The 22,394-nt window shown below is 42.2% G+C and overlaps 1 protein-coding gene across 3 annotated transcripts in view; it reads left to right on the top strand.

Moving 5' to 3' along the window:
- Window positions 1–345: 345 nt before the first annotated feature.
- TMEM181 (transmembrane protein 181) overlaps window positions 346–22,394 on the top strand; it is a 36,207-nt gene continuing 14,158 nt past the window's right edge. For 2 of the 3 annotated variants that reach the window (XM_071549238.1, XM_071549237.1), the window contains exons 1-6: window positions 346–587; window positions 14,237–14,340; window positions 19,057–19,112; window positions 20,328–20,418; window positions 20,965–21,083; window positions 22,207–22,326. In XM_071549238.1, coding sequence (XP_071405339.1) covers window positions 457–587; window positions 14,237–14,340; window positions 19,057–19,112; window positions 20,328–20,418; window positions 20,965–21,083; window positions 22,207–22,326 — 621 coding nt within the window. In that variant the 5' untranslated portion in view covers window positions 346–456. Of the gene's footprint in view, window positions 588–9,291; window positions 9,372–14,236; window positions 14,341–19,056; window positions 19,113–20,327; window positions 20,419–20,964; window positions 21,084–22,206; window positions 22,327–22,394 lie in introns of those variants that run through there. The other variant, XM_071549239.1, reaches the window with a different exon arrangement.

Here is a 22,394-nt window from a genome sequence, read left to right as displayed (position 1 = left end):
TCGAACTCTGCTCACTTCCCGTGACCGGCCGCCCCTCTCCGTGGTGCTGAAGCAGCTCCCACCGCCCCCGCGGGCGCGGACGTGCGCCGAGGGCCCGCCCCGCATCCACCGCCCCCTCATCCTCCATCCCCGCATCCCCGCGCCCCTGCATCCCCCCGCACCTTCATTCCCCCGTCCCTGCACCCTCCGCCCCTGCATCTTCCACCCCTGCACACCCCGCCCCTGCGTCCCTCCCCTCTGCATCTCCCGCCCTGCTCCCGCCCCTGCATCCCCCGCCCCACATTCCCCGCCCCTGTACCCCTCGCCCCTGCATCCCCCGCCCCTGCATCCCCCGCCCCGCTCCCGCCCCTCCCCGCCGCCGCTGCGGCTCCTGCGCTGCCCCCGCCCCGCGGCCGCGCAGCGCCGGGCGGGCTCCGGCGGGGCTCCATGGCGGAGCGCGGGGCCTGAGGCGGCGGCATGGAGGCGGATTTCGCCGCCTTCGGGAGCCCGTTGTGCGGCGAGGTCAAGCGCTTCTGCAGGCGGGTGCGGGAGACCTACCGGGAGATCCAGGAGGACCTCACGCCCTACAAGGATGACCGATACTACCGGTACTACCGGGCGCGGCTCCGGCCGGGCCGCCGAGGGGGATCAGGGACCGTCTCGGGGGGCGGGCGGCGTGTTGGATGCCGGGCATCACGCCAGGAGGCACCGGCTGAGCGCCCGGGAGCGGCAGCCCGGCCTCGGGGCTGTCTCAGACGGGCACCGGGGCCCCGCAGCCCCGGCGGCGGAGGGGCAGCCTGCTCTGCCCGGGGGATGTGGGCCGGCAGTGCCTCCCGGGCAGAAAGCCTATCAACATCCCTACACATGCAATTTCCATCCGCGCTACACCTTCCTCTACGCTACACCTTTTCCACTGTCGTAGCAAGCTAGGGGGACGTGTTCCTGAGCAACCGTGAAACAATACCGGAATAGGGTAGGAATAGGTTAGGAAATCAGAGTGGTTGGCAAAGGTTGAGGGGACAAGAAACAGATATATTGCGTGGGCTACACCCACGTTTCTCTGTGCCTTGCCCTGTCTGCTGTTTCCATGACTGACCAGTGATGTCTGGAGAATATTGATGATTTGAGATTACACAAGGCTAGGAACAGTTCCAAAGGTGTTGGAGACCTGAGTTATAAATGAAAAGAATTTTTGAATCGGAGAAAGGTTCTGAAAAAGTAGAATGAAAATCAGGAGAAACAGATGCCAGGAACTATGCAGAGGATGAATGCTGTTCAGTCACACAAATACAGGTGGGGGAATGAACAGTCATATAACATTTTTGTGAAAAAAGGATATAAAAATTATAATCCTTTATAAAATAATCTCTTTCAACAATTATATTGTCTTATACATGTGAACGAGGTAAATAATTTGGGGTGTGCAGCAGAAGCACAGATCATAAAATGTGAGAATTAAACCATCTGCTTCAGTCACCACTCCAGACATTAGCTGGAGCTATGTCTGCTTCTGGGCAACACACTCAAGAGTCTGCCAGTGGAAGAGAGAATAAGGACAGGGATATGGATAATCAAAAGCCTAGAAAGCATTGCTATGAGGAAAATTTGGGGTTGCTACTGCAAAACTACAAATGCTGAAGTTGGAGGAACAGGAATTTCTGTGAAGAGAAACTTATGTTCATCTTGGACAAAACATTGCAGAGTAATATTAAATGAAGAAATAGAAGTTCATATTAGCTGTTGTGAGATTGCTTGCAAAAAGTTAATTTCTGAGCAATCCAAACTGCTTTAGCTCCGTGAGAATCATGCTGATATTTCAGCCTGCAAGGACACACGCCTGCTGTTTGTCCAGTAGGCGACGGTCACTCCTTGCAAGTGTTTTCATGAGAACGTCTCAACTGCCTTCCTGGTCTCCGGACATGGACCTCAAAACATCGGGATGAGATAATACAAACACTGGACTTGTGAGAGATAGGCTTTTAACCAATTAGAAGTTCTAGGGTGTTGGGGTGAGACCCTTTTAGCCAATAAGATGTACCTCTAACCCTATATAAACCGTGTGCTGTGTGAAATAAGATGTCTTCACTATAAACTTCATAAGCTTGTTGGTGAAGTCCTTTCTCTCCGCGAAAGTTTGTTTTACTTTAATTAGCTATTAAGAAAAAAATTTCTGAAAGGGAAGGATGGTAAAATACTATAGAAAGGATTATTCAGGGAGACTGCACCATCTCCATCATCTGAAGCCACTAAAAGCTTGACAAATGCAAGCCAAGAAAGTCTTAGGTCTGGCAGGTGTTCTCCTGAGACAGAAGGAAAAATGAAGTACCTTGTGAGGCCTCTTCCAGCTCTATTTTGTGCATCTGGACAGTTTGTTTGTGCACAGCTGTTCTGCTTACATCATTTGACCTAAGTACACTGTGTCTGTTTTTCCCAGTGAAGGGGCAGGTGGTCCATTAGATTGAATTTGTCTCATTGTTCACAACAGCAGCAGCTACAGAGCATCACAGAGTTTGGAAATGATGCCTGACATCTTGGCAGAGTTTAACATAACCATGGTCCTTCTTGGCAAAACAGCGGCTCTTTGTACCTGAACATGGTGTAAGAAGCCATGGGAGGTGATAAGGAGTGATGGAAATGTACCTGTGTGCACCTGGCAGCACAATAATGAATATTGGCACTAGAATGGAGAAAGAGGGGAGACATAAGGCTGTTGAATTAACAAGTAAGAGGTGCTAAGAGAGGCATTTGGCTCAGCTTTATTTCCATACAAAACGAGCTCTCCAAGGTGCACCATTATTAATTCATTTTTATGACTTTTAAGTGTGTATTGAGGGATTGTCTGTATTGAAAAGATGCTACCTCACTCCAGCCCTTAACCTAAGTGACTGGCATAAAATAAGTTTCTTTTACTGGCACTGGATACCTGCTGTTCTGTTTAGTATCTCCATTATTATGGATGGATGTAGCCATGGCATCTGCTTTTTAGATTCCTGGTAAGGAGAAAGGTTACTTGATGCTACCATACATTCTTCTTACAGCCAACTCTTACTTATGGGAAAAAGGATTGAATGCTTGATCCTCTTCTCCCTCTTTATTTTGCTTAGATGGTTTGATCAGGTTATGCATGAGCACACTCAGGGATGTAATGTAGAGACTTACTGATCTGACAGATGAAGGAATTTCAGAAATTTGCCTTGACCAAGGAAATCTGTGTGATTGTCTTTACATCAGATAAAGGAGGTTCTCTACAATAACCAGTTTACTAAAAGAAAACAATATCTTATACCAGACCAACAAAATGAAAAGATGGGAAAACCATATGAAAGCAAGTGTTTTCCCTTTCACACACTGTATCCACATATGTGAGGCTCTCAGCTACTGCCCGCCTTAACTCTTCTCTCCTGCTGGTGGAACAAAGTCATTGAACTATCAGCTAGTGGTTTCCATTGCCTCTTCAGAAATGGAGCAATCTCTACTCTGTTAAGTGGTAGGGAAAGGGGCCCATGAATTTACTTGTAATCAGTATTTCCTAGAAAAAAGAATGACTGCTGCAATCTCACTCCTGATTTCTATGAGGAAAACCTTCTCCAAGTGCCAACTGGAAAACTCAAACCTGAAAACTTTTGAAACAGAGCTGATACAGAAATGAAAAAGCACCACACAGTGACTCAGGAGTGCTCGTTGTATGCTGTGCTGTTCATGCTCATTCTCAGCAAGGGAGGGACTCAGTACAAGGGGATGACCTGGCTCAGAGACAGCTGATGAAGCTGTTATCCCAAGTAACTGTCCTATTGCTGCATGGATGGCTGAGTCATTTCTGATTCAGCTCTGAGGCTGGCCCAGTTTAGTGATATTTTTGGTGATGTTTTCCTTTAGAGCACAGTGCTCTTGAACATGTGTTTCAGCAGCTGTCTGAGCAGCCTATTTGTTGAGCTCCAGGGACAACTAAGGTTGGCAGACTCCTCAGTCATCCAAAGCTACATCAACCTTACTCAGCAGAGCCCCAGAACTCTCATTCACGCTATAGAGAGGAGGGAGTGTCTATGTGTAGTGGTTTTAGCTAGGCCTCAAATTAGCAGGCTCAGAGAATCTATGTGGATTGGGAGACAGCTCTCACCTGACTGGGTAACCAAGGAAATATTTCATACCAGATGATGCAAACTTAAGATATGAGTGCAGCAGTGGGAGGTGTTAGGTCAGTTTCACCATGGCTGAAGTATAAGAAGAACATGCTACAGCTCTTCCACTGTGCTAGGCCCCTGCTCCTGCTGCCCTATTTGCATTTTGTTTGAGTTTCAGGGAAGTAGAAACATTTTGTTGTTGCTCTTTTTGTTCTTTGCTGGGTGTCTTTTGGAGTGCTTATGAATCTAGAGTAATAGACTTTGTATTAACTGGGGAGTGGGAGGTTATTTCTTGTTATACATAACTTGTGTAAGTGTGTGCGATATTGTAGTTTTCTCTTAATTTTCTCTTTTCTGTATAAATACATATAGTTAGTTTCAGCATAAAACTAGTTTGAAAGGGTTTTTTTCCCCCTTCTCCCTCTTCTCAGCCAGAGGCTAACTCTGTTCTTTGGGCTGTTGGCATTTTGCCAGCTCAACCCAAGACGCTATGCTAGTGAGTTTGTTCCTCCCAACGGTCCAGAATAGTCTCTACCTTGTGCCTCTTGGTGTATTTCCCGCGAGCAAGTGCTAGTTTACTCAGCCGTCTGGGAGAGATGGAGAGGGCAGGGCTAGCTGTGGCTGAGCACACTGATGAACGCCATCTGTCTGGGTTAATAGTTTCCTTAGGCAGACACGGCACTGCATGGTGTGCCTGTCATAGAGGCTGTATATTTACAGACTAATGGGGGTGATATTAAATAACCTCATTGGTAACCCAAATACAAGGTTGGTCTGAACTCATTGCACCGAAGATTAGCTGGTGTCACATCATGTGATGTGGATAAGCTCAGTGAAGGCAGAAGAAGTGTTACACTCTTCCATCAGTCATGGGGACTGCCAGGAAGCACATCAGATTTACTGCAGCAACTTCAGGATTGTTCTGATTTACACCTCCAGACAAGTCACTTGAATGAACAGTTTGTTCATTTGTTTGCTCTCTCCCTTCTCCCACTCCAATATGTTCCTTCCTCCCTTAGCAAGCCTCCTAGCTGGGATGGCAGGGCAAGGAAAGCCCACGGAGGGCTGGCAGATGATGGCTCCACCACAGCACTAGGCCATTTTAAGTAGACTATTGGTATGAAAAGAGCTTTGTACCAATGTTACTAAAACACAGTTTTGCTATGCTAGTAGTGAGATACCAAAGCTTACCAGAAGACACCAGGCTTCTCAATCAGCTGACAATTATTTTTCAGTGGGAATTCAATAACTCTATCCCCCTTACTAATGTCGAAGAGTTCAGCTTGCTGAAAACATTTTGACAGGGAGGGAAGCAATTGAAGAGCCTACCTGATGGAGAGGAGATAGCAGAAGGGTGGCCAAATTATAGTCTGACATCAGAGTTGCATAACTACCAGTAATGACATGGTGTTCCTGAAAATTCAATTTCTAGGTTAATGAACCTGTCCCACTGACCAATCAGCTTACACTGGGAAGCCCTGTATATAATCTGTCCTACTTTAAATAAGGGATACATTTTAATTTCCTATCATGCAATAAGATGACATTTTGGACAACAAAAAGAAAAGAGTACGTGTAGAATATCATGAAATATATGACTTAACTTGCAGCTTTAATTAATGCTTGATGTTAATACAGGTAACATAAGAGATAATTACAGATGATACTGATACTCTAAGTTCCTCAGCATCTCCTATTAGTGTTTCCGGTTCATTAAAACACAGTCTTCAAAAATGTGGGAAAATTTCCTTCATTGTAGTTCTGTTCCTTTGGCAATGTGAATGACCCTGATATGAAGTACAAAACTAAGGCCAGAAGGCTTGAAACAGGAGGAGGAGGCTTACACTCTAGCTTCATGATGGCTTTAAGCCGCTATAAACCAGCTCTGTGTCCAGAAGAAGCCATCCTAACTTACATTTCCCTGGTCACACATTTCTGCCCTTTTTCTCATCTGCCCACAATTAATCCATACAGTGACTGAGTGACTGATACCTGAGTGAGTTTTTAGCTCAGATAACTTCTATTATTTGATTCACCACTCTAGAGCACTAACATGTGTGCTGGCAAAAACCAAAGAGCTCCACCTACAGAGAAGCTGGATTCCACCTTTTGTCACCTGAAGCTGTATGTGTGAGCCATGAAAGTATAGCGTCAGTGTTAAGGTGGTTAGTGTAAGAAGAATCCTGGCTTAGCTAGTATTCAGCCTGTTTATTCATAGATCAGCCAGCCTGCTCTTGCAAGCCTCATTCATCATACACTGCCCAGTTCCTACAACAGATGAAGCAGACAGTAGCTTCTTGAATTATTTCATCCCAGAGCAGGTCAGATAAGGCACTGAGTGGCACTGTCTTGCAAGAAGCAAAAAAGGGTGAGACACTGACTGACTCTCTGGCGAAAGAGGTGTTTCCAAGTGCCTTCCTTCTGAGTGTTTATTTCAGTGGCACAGTTTTCACAAAAAATAGTGTTCGAAGTAAATGTTTCCAGTGCATTCACAACCGTTTCAAAGCTGGTAGATGGCAAAGAGAAATGTGGTCCCATGGCTAAGTGAAGTGAGCTGGGCTTCAAGCTATGCCACCCACACCGTTGTCCAAGTTACTTTTGGTAAGGCTCAGTTTCTCTGTATTTCAAGTTTCCTACTTGTGCAATAAGAAGAATATGTTTTTGTTTTGAGGAGAATAAATTGACATTAGTGAGACAGCTGAGTGCTGGAGGAATTGGAGCAGTCATCCAAACAGCTCACTTGTGTGCACATAAATGGCAGCCTAACTGCAGAGTCATAACTGCAACTGCACTTCCCAGAACACTGGAAATGGTCACAGATGCTGTAAGCACCATTTCATCATTTTCAGGCCAGACAGAACTTGTTCTAGAAGTGTCCTGAAAGCTACACAATGCATGTCATAGTCACCTGTGACCTAATGACTTCAAATTGTGCCTTAGCAATGCTGACTTGTTCTGAGCAGAGGCAGTTTGTTGTCCTGATTACTAAGAGCTTTTTTTTCTTCCCTACAGTTAATTATTCTTTACAGTTTAAATTCTTGTTGATTTAAAATACACAAACATATTTTCTTAATCAATTGGTATTATGTATTTCTCAAGACAGCCTTTTTATGAGATTACTAACTAATTATCAATGCTGTAAACCACAGATCTATGTGATGGGATAAATACTGGTATCTATGACTGAATTAATTCTCAGCATGTTTCCTTTAGGTTCAATGGTGTTACATGAAAGTCACACTGGGTCCCACCGGTCACAAGTAATGGCATAACTGGCCATAAGGCAATGGAATGAAATTAATAATATTATTAAGTATTTCTAAAAAGTAGATGCAATAAAGCCATCTTACCATTCAAATAAGCTTTTAATGGAAGTATTTGACTGCTGAAGAGATAATTTTTAAGTTATATATTGACTGATTTACCTAAACATTTCTGGGGTCATCCCAAGATGGCTCTGCCTTATGTATATGACAAACACCAAAGGCAGGCAGTTGCTCTGGATTTCATTCCATGCTACACACCAGGTATCCCCAAATGTTTAAGTAACTGCAGTGCTGGCTTTCTATGAGCAAAAATGAGTACAAAATATAGCTTGGCTAAATTCCTAAAACTGCCTACTCTTAATCATCACTACCCAGGGAAACAGCTGACAATTTTTGTTGCCCCATCTTAGGACATTTATCAGAATATCAGAACAAAAATCCAACTTCATCCTAACATCTGTGCAAGAACAAAATAGTTCTAGGTGTGATCTAGATATTTTTATTAAGTAGTGAATCTAAAGCAGTCGCTTACTCCTAGGATTTAATTTCTGGTGCTTGCAGGCTGACTGAATTCTCTGCAAACATGATACATCAGTCACATCCCTTGAATACCACAAAGCTGTGTGCAGGTGACGGCAGCAAGAGCATTTTAATTCACCTGAAAGACCTGGTAAACAAATCATTTGCAAACTGGGCAGATGTCTCTGACAGGCATTAAACATGCAAATGTTCAGCATGGATATGTCATGTTGGTCTTTTCACCTAAAATGGATAGGTTTCAAATGGATTCAGAACCACTTCTCTGTCCTAAGTATTTTCTTTTTATATGGTGAAGTTTCCCTCTGATGCATGTGGTTGCTACTACTACAACACAAGCTTGAAAAGGGCAATGGAAATCTGGGAAATATTATTATTGCCCCGACACAATGACACATTTGACCTCATAACCAACGGTATGAGGTTCAACAAGACCAAGTACACTTTGGCTGTAACAACCCCATGCAGTGCCACAGGCTGGGGGCAGAGTGGTTGGAAAGCTGCCTGGCAGGAAAGAACCTGGGGGTGCTGGTCAGCAGCAGCAAACACAAGCCAGTGTGTGCCCAGGTGGGCAAGGAAGCCAAGGGCATCCTCCCTGCACCAGGAACAGTGTGGTCAGCAGGACCAGGGAAGTGATTCTTCCCCTGTACTTGGCACTGGTGAGGCTGCACCTCAAGTGTGGTGTCCAGTTCTGGGCCCCTCAGTTCAGGAAGGACATTTTGAGATGCTGGAGCAAGTCCAGAGAAGGACAGTGGAGCTGGGAATGGGTCTGGAGCACAAGTCCTACGAGGAGCAGGTGAGGCAGCTGGGGTTGTTCAGCTTGGAGAAAAGGAGGCTCAGAGGAGGCTTTATCACTCTCTACAAGTGCTTGAAAGGAATGTAGCCAAGTGGGGGTCTGTCTCTTCTCCCAGACAACCAGCGATAGGATGAGGACATGGTCTAAAACTGTGACAGTGGACGTTTAGGTTAGACATGAGAATTTCTTCACAGAAAGCGTGATAAGACATTGGAATGGGCTGCCCAGTGAGGTGGTGGAGTCATTGTCCCTGGAGGTGTTTAAGGAAAGACTAGACGTGGCACTCAGTTCCATGGTCTAGTTGACACAGTGGCGTTGGGTCACAGGTTGGACCGGACGATCTCAGAGTTCTTTTCCAACCTGGCTGATCCTGTGACTCTGTGATACGGTGATTTTCAGCCCGCAACGCTCGGCAGGGCAGGACCAGCCCCTCATGACGTGTGGCCGGGCCGTGACGTGTGCCGTGACGTGTGAGGTCTGCCGGGCCCGTGACGTGTGCCGGGCTGTGACGTGTGCCGGGCTGTGACGTGTGCCGGGCTGTGACGTGTGCCGGGCCGTGACATGCCGGCGGTGACGCAAGCGGAAGCGGGCGCGCGGCGCCGCCGGCGATTGTGCCACGGCAGCGGCGGCGCCGGGAGGAGGGGCCGGGCCAGGCCGGGCCGGGATGGAGCCGTAAGTGGTGGGCGGGGGAGCGGGAGGAGGAAGAGCGGGGGTCGCTGCTCCGGGGGCCGGGAGGGGCGGCGGCGCGGGGGGGCTGGAGCCGGAGCCTGAGGGAGCACTTGGTTGCTTGGGTCCGGGTCCGGGTCCGGGTCCGGGTCGGGGTCCGTTGTCCTGGTCCTGGTCCTGGTCCTGATCCTAGTCCGGGTTCGCGTCCGGATCCGGGTTTGGCTCCGAGTCCGGGTCGAGGAGAAACGCAGAGAAGAAAGTCCTTCCCCCGTGCAGGTGCGGTAGTTTTAGTTTTCCCCCTGCAAAGACCTGAATGTTGTCATTAACAGACTCACAGAAGGGGTCAGGCTGGAAGGGGCCACACCTGGTCCACCCTCCCTGCTCAAGCACTTTGCATCCAGGCGGGTTTGGAGTATCTCCAGGGAGGGAGACTCCACGACCTCTCTGGGAAGTGGGAATCTAATTCAGTTTATACGTGTTAATTCTCGCTGAGGAAAAGGGTTAAATTTATGTTTCCGAGACTGGTCTGCCACTCAGTGACTTCCTACCTCCTCAGAGGAACGCTCTGATTTCTCCTTTTCTGTGGTGAACAAACACCCACCCCTCTCGATATCTCCACTCTCAGATTGTCTGTTAAAGGAAAAAGAAAAACTTGTTTTCCTGCATATCTCTTTGCATGAACGGAGCTGTGGCCGTGCCTAATTATTCAGACTTAAATGAATGCAACAAACAAGAACTAAAAAAAAAGAAAAGAAAAAAACCTGCCCAACCCACTATATGCACATAAATGTTTAGCATAGCCATGGTTAGGTGTCGGTTGTCATATAGCAGTTCTGTATAGTACTGTTAATGTTAATTTTATGCCTCTTTTTATGTAGTCATGTGTTGCCTCATTAGCTATTAAAGGTTGTGGAATATGTCTGCAAGAAGAAATTCAAGGTCTTCTGAGGGACACTGAAGCAAGCAATGTCTTTAAACTGTGAGAAAGTGCAGGGTCTATGGATAGACCCAGTACTGTGAAAGTAGGTAGCATATATAATCATTTAAATCACAGAGTATTTGATGGTTTTATTTGGGAGTGAGCCTAAAATAGAAAAGAGCAGTTGGAGGCAGAGATGTTGAGCCTAATTTGTCAGGAAAACTGCCATGCATAAAAGTGAGTTATTTCTGATTCTAATATCAACTCAGCGCCTACATACTCCTTAATCTCAGTTTTGCCACAGCCTTCCCTTCTGTAAAGGGAAAGTCTTAAGTGAAAACTGTTGTATAACAGGCTGTTTTTCAAGATGGCCTTTATTAGAGACTGTTGTGCAGGCATGAGAAGTGATTTGAAGATGAGGAATAGCCTGAGAAACATTTTGCTGAAACTTTGAGCCAAAACTTTGCTCAAAGAGCAAGATTTAGCCCTCCTGTACATCTCACTTGTGAATGAATACTGAAAGATTGCAGTTGTTAGCATTGTGTGCTTCCAAAGTTCACTCTTATCACAGGTCGCATGAATGCAGTTTAGTTTTTACTACTATTTGATATGTCTTAGTATTTCTCTGTTTGTATCTCAGGGCTTTCTGCTACTTTACAGTTAGTTGCAGACATAATTTAATTATAAAATACTCCTGAGTTAGAATAAAGCTCAGTGTAGGCAGTAAAAGCTGCCTGAAAGATCTGGAGGCACTTGGATGGCTAGTCCTGAGCTTTCTGTTGCCACGGTCTGGGTGATTAAAGCATTGTCCACTGGTAGAGCAAAGCACAACTCTTTACTTGTTTGAACAGGTACTTCCTTCATAAGGAACCTTTTTTGATTTTCCCATAAATGCATTTCAAACATTTTATTCTTTATTGGGCCTTTCAGATGTAAGAAAGAAGCTGTTACTGGGGGATCACCAGCTTGCACTTCTGTATATTCAGAAACTTTATATAATCTCTCTCCAAAAGGCCAATGTTTAACAATGAACATATGGGAAGACCATCCAATCTGCTTTGTATGTTGGCTGGTGATAGGTGAAATGAGACATTTAAAACCACTCAAGGAAGTTCTGTTGTTGCAGTAAGGGGCAACGAAACGTATATAACCTGATAGGAATGCTATAAATAGTTGTTTGCACTCATGAGAAATGTAGTTAGGATTTGGCTGAGTTCTTACATTTGCTCCTAATAATAACATGTCCATGTTGCCCTATAGACCTATAAAGCAGCATATTCAGTCAGTGACTTAGATGAGACTTGAGGAGTACAGGTATGAAAGGAAGGAAGACACGAAGTGTGTCCCTACTCTCCTTGTGTTTGCTCTTGGTTAGGTATCAGCATCGTGGTTCTTAGGCAGGTGTACACCTGCCCATTTTGACTACTAGGTGTTGCAACACCTGGAGAGGGGTTGAAATAAAGAAGGAGCCAATGTCTGGAACATGTTTCTTCAAAAGCTCACAAGCCCATCTGTGCTTTGGCATAGGAGCAAACCAGGGTGATAATTGCCAATAGTTGTAACCCTCTGTTGGCTGGGTGGGAAACTCTGGTGACCTTCCTGCAAGGACTGTAGAGAGGGAGCAGCTTTTCATGCCATATTATGTATTTTGAAGGGTCTACAAAATTTCGTTGGAAATTAGGAAACTTATCAAAAGAACCAAGAATCTGTGCAGCAAGTGAGAAGTAACCTGCATCAGGCTGTGGCTGTTAAGTGGATGCCCAGATGTAACCTGTTCAGAACAGCACAAGCACATGTTATACTTTCCTGCAAACATACATTACTCTTCCAGTCATCAGCAATTCTTGACCCGTGAACTTTCCCATTCAGACCTGGTTTCTGTGTATTGAGAGATCCTCAGTATGTGCTCTTCTGTGAGGCATTTGGTATCCACTTGAAGCCTTATAGTTAATTTCGGCATGTCAGCATTTTAGCTGCTGTTTTTATATGTCAAGGATTATCTTGTTAAGATTAGTACTTTAGTATCTCAAGATAATATCCCATACTTGGAATACATAGGTAGACAGAGAATACCAGGCCATGTGTGGAATTGAAGAAGCCTTGGAACTGAGAGAAAAATGCACCCTTGACTAGTTCTCTGAGTACTAGTACAGATGTAATAGCTTTACCATGGTTTAAGTACATGAAGGCTGAAGTTTTTAACACACTAATTTAAGAAAAATACTGTAGTTATATCTGTGCAAAGGTCGTGCAGACAAGTTCTGGTTTGGAATGCCTCTACTAATTAGCATTTTTAAAAGTCAGCTTAGAATCATATTCATCTGTGACACTTCTGTGTGATGATCCCTGACAGAAATCTGATCCCGTTTATTTCTGTAATGTAATGTACGATTTGGCTTTATTGTCTGTGCAGTCAGCTATTCTGACTTCTAGACTGATGCAGAGTTTCTGCGGCCCGTAAGGGCGTGTGGCAAGGCAACTTACACTGTGTTTGCAGGTGCTGTGCCTGCAGTCCTGCCCAGCCAGATTGTGCAAACTTGTAACATTTACAGTAACTTGCTTGCTGTTCTCATTCCTTCAGTGGCGTTTTCCTCCCTTCCCCATCTCCTTCGTGAATTAAATTAAGCTTTGGATCTCTCAAACTTTACAGGAAAGGAATAATGTAATTTTTTTGTACTGCTTCATTTGGAGAGAATGATTCTTAAAGAAAATACAGGTTGTTATTATTAAATCCTTGTACTGGTTTAAAGCAAATTGTTTGCCTTGCTTTTAACGGCTGCCATGAATGCAGGCACATGGTACCCGGTCCCGGAGTTCAGGCTGGGCTTATGGAAAGGATTTCACCCCCTTTTCTACAATTTTATTCCAAGCTAAAAGGGAGTGCTACCATTAAAGTCTCATGGTTTCATTTGTTTCCATGACGGTCCTCATACAATTGTATCGTATAACACCATCACCATCCCATCACCTCCCCAATCCTAACAGCTTTCCCATAGAAACTGTGCAGCTTTCTATGATCTGGAACAGCAGTAGAAATTCAGCTGTTTGGTGGCTCAGTTCTGGCATAACTCAAAAGGAAGTGTTGGCTGTATTTTGAAATGTGCTGGATTTGTGCTTTTTTTAATTATGCATTTAACAAAAAGGAAGATACAGGAGGGATATGTTAAGCAGGATTAATTATCTTATCTTATTTCCCTTAAGCTAACAGAACTGGAAGTTAGCCATTTCCAAGAGAATGCATTTGGTCTTTTCGATATTTTTCCCCTCTCTGTTTTGTCTTTAACCTATTGGCAACCACCAAAGAGTTGTGGAAGAGATGTCATCACTTGTATGTGTACTTGTACTTAAGTGTCTAATAATAAACTTAAGTTCAGTTTTCTGTTTCCTAAGCTTTGTTGAGATTCAGACAAGAATTCAAAGCCCGAGCGTGCACATCAAGCAGATCTGGAGTTCTGCCTCACTCCTTGTTAGGGATGATCCTGAAGGGATGAAGTGTATATATATATATATATATATAAATATATTTATAAAACTCATCAAGATCCTGTGCAGATAACTGAGCTGTTAGTGATGTCAGTCCCTTTAGATTAAGCTCTCATCACAGGAGACATGGTGTCTTGAACATTTAAATTATTAATGTATGAACTAAAATGCAGCTTTTCATCTCTAAGAAATGCTTTCTCTTACTGAAGTCTTAGGACAATAGACAGCCCTAGCATAAAAAGAGTGGACAAAATTCTCACATTTTGGAGCACGGGTGCGTGTGCACATACATATGTCTAATAATTCCTAGTTGTTATCCTTGCTCTGTGAAGCAGCGTTAATATTTTTTCTTCATGTTACCTCAGAGTTCAGTTTAATTTTCTTTGTGGAAGAATGAATGGGGTCTATTTTCTGTCCCTTTGAAAATATGACTGACAACTAATTCTGTGCTTTCGTTTACTTCCTGTAGGCTGGCACCAATGCGATTATATACACTGTCCAAAAGGCATTTTGTTCTGGTCTTTGTAGTATTCTTTGTTTGTTTTGGTCTGACAGTCTTCATAGGAATAGCAGGTAAGGACATTATTTTAAAAAGATTACAGTTCTTGTATGCTTTGTCTAAAGCTGCTGGTATTTACAGATGTATTTAAATGCTAATGAGCTTACTGCCCTTGAGATGCCTGAGGAAGCATTACTTCTGACTTCTGGGGAAGTATTTCTTCCATGTCATTTTTTCATAGGAGCATTACCTACAAAGACTTGGTATTTGCAACTGCTTTGCAGGAGAGAGTCAGCAAAATAAAGCAAAACCAGGTTCATTGTAACATTTTTTTTAGCAGACTGCTACATTAATTTTCTTTGTATTTCTAGCTGTAAAATGGTGGTGCTAATACTTAATTTCCTGAGGAAACTGGTAACATTTTGTAAAGCCTTTTAAATGTTTCAGTAATAAATGCCACAGAAATAATAAATATTTTAGTAGTATAAAAATATGAACTTCAGTTGTCAAACATGTATGAGCTTAGTTCTCTGGTTTCAAAGAACTTTGTGGGAGTCCTCATGTGATCTGGGAGGCTGAGCACTTGGTGTCTGGGTACTTATCCTGGGGGTCAGAGAGATTTGTGGAAGCCTGGTGGACAAAGATGCAATGTCACTAGGGAGTTGAATAGCATGGGAGCTCTTTATTTTGTGCTCAACAGCTTTTACAGGTCTAAAACATACTTTCAAAGTAAGTCATTGTGCTGTCACAGCAGTGTTAATATCCTCACACTCTGATGTCAGGAAAGCTTTGTCGATACAGAAGTGGCAGACAGGGAGAGGGGAAGGGAGGGACTTGTACTCGTTAAGCAACCTACTTCCTATATAAGAATTACTTAAGGTTGTTACCACTTTCCCCCACTTTACTGTTTACTTCCATGTCACTCAGCATGCCCAATATGTTCTCCTGTGCCCCTCTCTGGCACTTTTTGACCTGTTTGTTGGGTTGTCTCCACCTCTGCTCTGTCCTTCACTTCCTTTAGAATGAGAAGGGCTGCTCAGGCCTGGGAGTCATCTGCTCCTGCCTGCCTTGGAAAGAAGGGGAGATTAATTGGAGGCAGCTCTCAGGGCTTTTCATGCCCATCTGTGCCTTGTAGACAGTACATTTTTCATAATAGCATTAAATAATAAAATTTGCCTGTGAAATAAAATTTTCTTTCCTACTGTTTGATTTATTGTAGCAACCTGAAGTCCAAACAGACTTTCAGTTCATAAAGATTAATCACTGATATTCCTGTGACTTGCCTAAGGATGCTGAAGGGCATTATTTGGCCACTAATAAAACATAGAAATACATTTACAAAAATGCATTTTATATGAATGATAGATTAAAAAAAATGGAATTACTTAATTTAGTGTAATTTGGCCACTTGGCTTTAAAATTGAACCATATTTGTAGTTGTGCGTTTTTACTGCCAGGCTGCAAGAAGTGAAAGTTTTTTTACATAAGACCAGGTAAAAAGCAGTGCTCCTGGAAGAGAAAGCTGGGCATTTCTTTCTTATGTGGTAGCAGAACCTGAGAGAGAGCTGTGTCAGTGTGTTGCATTGTGTCTGTGTCCAGAGTGATCTCATGATATGGTTACCTTTGGCCCAGGGCACTTGGCTGCTGTAAGGAGCACTTGGTCCTCTGTACCCTACTGGGGTCCCAGGCCTTGCCTGTAATCCTTGTCAGGAACTGGCATGACTGTGGGATTCTTGTCCTGGTAAGATTGGCTTGCTGAATAGTTTTGTTGACAAAGCATGAACACTGTTCATTATTATAACTTAGTTATTTTTAAAAAAATAGTGTTTACCATGGGAGGAGGGCTACTGAACACTTACTCTGATGTTTTTTGTGGCTTTTGTTGACAGCTGCTTGCTTCCTGTGAATAGAAGGAGGGGCAGTTACAGTAGAATGCTTTGTCATTGAAGGGTGCAGTCTGACAAAAGCTCACCAAACCCACTAAGTAAATTAAAGCAAGGGAGATACATCCATATTTTCCGTGCTACTTGAATACGCCGTTGCCCATACTCGACATCTCTACCTGCAGTTTGGGAAGCCTAGCACAAGTCTGGCTTTTCAGCTGAGAAAACAAGACAGTTGAATCTGAGGTGGCTGTTGCTCCTCAGTTCTTGTAACCCAACACAGATGCAGACTTGTTTGATGTTTTTCCTGAGTTGCACTTACTTTCTTTCCCTTTTCCCAATGGGTCTGTGTTATCTTCAGGGTGAGACAAGTGCAAGGAAAGTCCAAGGTGTAGAACTCATTTTCTGTACCTGTGCAGTTTTCCTGTTCAGCACCTCAGGGTGGTTCTTTGCTTTCAGCTGTAATTCTGTTAACTAAGCAAGACTGGAAAAAACTCAATAACAATTTAAATTATTCTCCACAGCATCATTGTGGTCATTGCTTAACAAAGCTTTTATATATTGCTTGCTAGAGGAGCAGCAGTTTATGGCACTAGAACTTTATTAGTTGTTTGGTTACTGCTCTTAAAAACTGTGACTGTGATTTCTCCCAATTTTGGTTTGTATCTTCCAATAAAAAAAAAATAGAAAAGAGGCTAATTCTTTTGGCTTTGTCAAGACTTAATTATTGACATATGATGATTTTTCAAATGTGAACACTTACTGAAACTGAATTATGCTCTTTTTTTTGAAAGAAAAAGGCTTTTCAAAAATCTGCCTTGTTTGTATGTACTTGAGAACTGAAAAGTTCAATGATGCAGAACTGACTTTATAGTGGGTGGCTATTAGTGATGTTGAACTGCAATTCTGATATGAAATTTTGACTGTGATGGGTGAAATTCATAATTTTCCCATTTAAAGTCTGTGAGATGGTCAGTACTGTTATTAGAGTGGTTGCAAGAGCCCAAGCAGTACTGCATATTTAGAGCTGTCATGACAGGTAGCCTAAAATACTTCTTGCACAGAGTGATCCCTTGGTGCTTATTTATAAACTTCCTTCTTTTCCATAATCTCTCTGTAGTAACTTTGAAGTCCATGGTCTTTGTGAAAAACTGCTTTTCTTTTTTTATTACTGAGTTTGTGGTAGAAAGAGCATATTGTGAGGATTAATAAAAGACATTAAATTGCCAGACAAAATATATACAGGGAGAGATCATTTGGACAGAGAAATCTTACTGTGACTGGGAAGCCTCCAGTAACCAAATACACGCACATATGTCCTGCTTTTGTCAGTACCTGCTTTATATCTCTTCTGTGTTTGTTCACACCCCAGTGTATCGACACAGATATTTTTCTACTCTTCCATTTCACTATTCTGGTTTAGTCCTTTCATGTTTTGTGTATGTACAAACACATTTGCATTCTTCTTCTCTCCAGTGCCATGTGTTCTTGCATACCTAAGAAGGCTGAGGGGAAATTGTACCCATCTCTAGAACCACTTAATCAGAGGATACACAGAAGATGGGCTAGAGTTTTCTCAGAGGTGCACAATGATAGGGGGATAGGCAACAGACACAAGCTGGAACACAAAAAGTTGCAGTGAGATATTAGGAAATATCCAGTTAGATATTAGGAAACCTAATCGACTCTATGATTTTCTTACTATATGGATGGTTAAATGCTGGAACAGGTTTTCCAGAAAGGTTGTGGGAGTCTTTGTCCTTAGAGATGTTAAAGACTTATTTGGACAAGGCCCTGAGCAACCTAATTAAACAAGAATGGACTAGATATTCTCTGGAGGTCTCTTCTAACATAAATTACAGTTTTATTGCTTCCCGTTTACTGCATACAGAACTAGAGGTAGCGTGAGTGGATGAATGCTTTGATCAGTACATTTAACTGTGTCTGTGTCTGTATCCAGAATAATTGGAGGAATGGTTGCATAAAAGGTGTGGTATCGAGCTGAACATCTCCCACTACAACTGGACATGAAACTCAATATTAAGTAGATTGTCTGCTTTAGGAGAAATTGCTTATACAACCTCTGTGCGGTTATCTCCGTTGATGTGATGACATACATCATGTATCATAGCCCCAGATTTCTGTAGAAAAAGAAGGGCCCAGTCTGAGTAAACTGAGAACTGTTGCTAAACAAACATGTGGGTATCTTGGCTTGAACAGACCAATGCAATGAAAATCCATCACTAGCCAGAAAGTACTGTGAGCAGGTACACTACATATGCATAACAAGGCGCAAGTGTCATACATACAAATACAATGGGTTGTGTTTGCCCTGGTGCCCGAGCCTTGAGTGCAGGCATTATGGATGCTGTGCTCCATGCAAACCAGGTCATGGTAACAGCTTGGCCATACAGACTTTATAGTTTGGTTAAACATGCTGGTTTTTTCAGGTGGTTTCTGCAGCCCTTGTTGAGCTTTGAGTTGCTATAACAAGAGGGTCACTGGTGCTTAGCCAGCTTTTTCTATAGCTGAGTACTTTCATGACTGCACTCCCATGAAAAGCTTGGGATATATATCTAAGTACTCTGTGATTTGTTGCAGTAGAGTACACATTTCGGGCTTCTGACATGGAGTTCTTGATTTATAACTTACCTCCTATTTAATCATGCCTAGAAATACTATGGCAGAGATGCTTAAAGGAGCATTCAGGCCAAATTTATAAATTATATTGAAATGTCCAAGTAATCTACCCTTCAGCTTAAACATTTGAAAAGTGGGATACTATTTACCTGCTTTCCGGGGAAGTATTTTCTACAGTCTTCTGAATACCTATATTTACATCATCACCTACCAGTAATATGTATACTTCAATATTGTTTTCCTTTTTCCTTCTTATATATTGTGTAGGTCCTAATGTAATTGAAACTTCTGTAGCAAGAACTGACTTAAATAACAGCCTAAAGGTAAGAGTTAAGTATCACTGGATTACATGACTGGCTTTATTTGATGTTAGTAATGTTAAACATTACCCTCCTCCCCACCAGTTATTTTAAGTATTTAAACTTTTACTGGAAAACATCTTATTGGTGCTTTCCAGTTTGCAACTGAATGTGCAATATTGTCTTACTATGGTGTTATTTCATGAATGGCCCACCAGCAATTTCTGGTCTCTCACTGTTGTGAGAAGGCCAGGTAGAGAATTCCAGGATGTTTCAGCACAGCAGTTCCTGAGAAAGTAACACTTGAGTTTTTCCCTGGTGAAGTAATGTTGGAGATTCTTGTGGGGGTTTCAGAAATACAAATTGAGAACATAAACTGAAAAACTATATAATCAGTGGCAATTAATGATAGCCCTCTTGTCATCATCTGGGAAGGAATATTTCTTTTTCTTGTTCACTGTCATGTGACCAAGGCATGGGATATTGCTTCCTAACACGAACCTTCACATTTTCGTTTCCATATTTTGGTTCTCAGTTTGCTTCTGGGTAGCTCTTCACTGTCAATCTGAAGTATTTTTTGTGAAAGTGCTAAAAAGGTTTTGGTTTGGTTTGGGTTTTTAAAGTAAATTTTCCGGAACATTTCTTTGTTTTTCATTTATTAGTCACCTGTATGGGTTTGGATTGATACTGTTATGGGTGGATTTTGGTTTTTTTAAAGCATATTTTGATTTCAAATAAGAGAAGTCTTTCCTGTATGTAGGTCTTTGCTGTTAATGTTATTTTCCATTCTTTTGAACCAAATGTGGCATTTTTAGAAACCCTAGTGGAAAATAGTTTTGTTTTCATAATTATAGTTGAACAGGTTTAAAATTGTGTAGCAGATGAAGAGCCAGAAACCTGACTTTTTATGTAAAATGCTAAAAATTACTTGTGTTCAGCCTGTATCTCAGGATTTTGTCTTTTGTGTCCGAACGTTTCTGTTTTAGTGCTACTGCTTTTATGGGCTTTAGGTAGTCATACCTATCCTTACTTCAGTGCTGTGCAAAATACACGTGCTGTTTAAGCTAATCCCCTGGAAGACTTCTATTTGAGTTGCTTGTCATACTGTCCCCTGAGTAGCATAAATTTTTCTCCAAAGCATTGTCACAAATGTGATTAACGTGGCTTTTATCATTGTACCTACAGATGGGTCATGTAACAGTGTAATGGCTGGTGCTAATCCTGTGGGTTTTTTTACAGCTGAAGCCATTCAATTTAAGTTCGCCACCACTGTCAACTTACAATCAGCAGCTGTGGCTGACCTGCATAGTTGAGTTGGATCAGCATGATGGTGAGAATCTGACATAATTCCCAGGAAACTGCTATAGCAACCTTTCTATTATATCTTTAATTTCATTTGTCACACACGCGATCCTGTTGCTTTTTGTCTGTGGTTGGTGTGTCTTTCCTCTGATACTTTTTATTCCCCTTCACCCCCTTCCCTCAGTAAAGACATGGACAGCACTGACTGAATTGTAAGCAACAGGTGTGGGAGAATATTGTTTGTTATTTCTGTGAAGACAGTACCATCTAGATAATCTATGTCTTTCCTCCTTCATTTTTGGGGGAATTAGATATGTAGATGGTAATGATACTAATTTGTCAATAAAGCTTCCCTGTATATATGTCAGAAATACTGTGTTGGTACTTGTTAATCTGTCAAGATTCAGTACAGGGCTTGACTCACTGCCTAAGTACAAAAATATTTACCCCCACTCCAGTAAAGTAAAACTGAGTAACATTTGGATAACACATGTTTTAAACTATATTTGGAACTCTATTTGAGATTTCATTTCTGCATGTGTCAATAGATTAATGTTTTCTGTTTTAATTACAGTATCCCTCAAAAAGAATGTTACTATGACAGTCAGAGTGCTTGGAGTGGTGAAGGATGGAAGCACACCATATGTCAATAACCAAGTTCACAATCGGACAAGATTACTCAGTTGTGCACAAGTATGTACTTGCTTAAACAAAACTGATGCAGTGCAATTTCTTTAAATCTATTCGTTTTAAATCTAATCTATTTACATTGCAGATAAGAAGAATGTGTTAGTTAAACCTGTCTCAGGAAAGACTATAGAATATGATTTCATTTATAATGGCAACCTAGTTAGTAATGCTGACCAAGTATCTACCTATCCATCATTTCCCTGTTAACTTCTGTGGCTTGTGTCTATTACCCATTAAAGACCCCTCTTGTTAGAGTTGCTCTTCGTGAGTAAAGCAGTGTGACCTGGTCAGTCACCTAAACCAGTTTAGCAGTACTGAAGAAAGAGATGTTGTAGTAGAAGATTGGATCGGGTTCCAGAGGAGAGAAAAATTCTCTTCCAGCTCTCCTCCCAGAGTCTGGTTGAAATCAGCTGGCAGTTGTGTTCTGAAAAAGCCAAATTTTTTGCCGCTTGTGAAGAAATGTTGAAGGCTTGGAGATTCTAGTATAATTTTCCCTGAAGTTTTTAAGCTTAGAAACATCCAAAACAGCTTCTCCAGATGCAAGTCCTTTAGGAAGGACAGAAGCTTTTTATCATAAGCATATACAGTAAATCAAGTGTTTTCTCTCTCTCTCTCTCTCTCTCTCTCTCTCTCTATATATATATATATATATATATGCACATATCTATGAAATTTGCAGAACTTAGTTAACAGTGTTCATTAGATGTAATCACACACAGCCAAGAGAACAATATGCTTGGGTTTTCTCTTTCTCCTGTTAACTTTTAAAAATGGGTGGTACAAGATAACCCCATCTTACAATCCAGTGACCTAGATCTTGACTGACAGTGATTCAAATCCATCCTGGTGCTTCAAGCAGGTGCTTTCACCAGCTTAAGTGGAAAGCCAGGCTTGTTCATTATTCAACCATTGACTTTATCCCTGATGGACTTTATCAGTTTCCTCTGTTTTGTCTGATATCTTTCAAGAAATTCTTGATTGGACTGATTGAGATTGGTGAGACATATAATAAATATCATCAATGTCCAACCATTTATAAACAAATTCTCCAACCTATGCTAGCAGTGCATATTCTGGAATAATTTGAAGACTTTTACATGCTATTCTCTACTCTATGTATTCACAGAAATGCAGTGAAATCATTGTTGCTCACCTTGGCTACCTGAACTACACTCAGTACAACGTATTTGTTAGCTTTGAAGATCTAAACAAGTTAACATATACCATCCAGAATATTACTTTCACAGTAAGTATAAAGTTTTACACTAGTAAAAGAAGTCTCTTAAATGCTGTAGAAGTGTGCTTGAGCTGTAA

The sequence above is a fragment of the Pithys albifrons genome, chromosome 2 (assembly GCF_047495875.1).
Source record: "Pithys albifrons albifrons isolate INPA30051 chromosome 2, PitAlb_v1, whole genome shotgun sequence".
In the NCBI taxonomy this organism is placed as follows: domain Eukaryota; kingdom Metazoa; phylum Chordata; class Aves; order Passeriformes; family Thamnophilidae; genus Pithys; species Pithys albifrons.
This window is presented reverse-complemented; position numbering and strand designations above follow the sequence as displayed.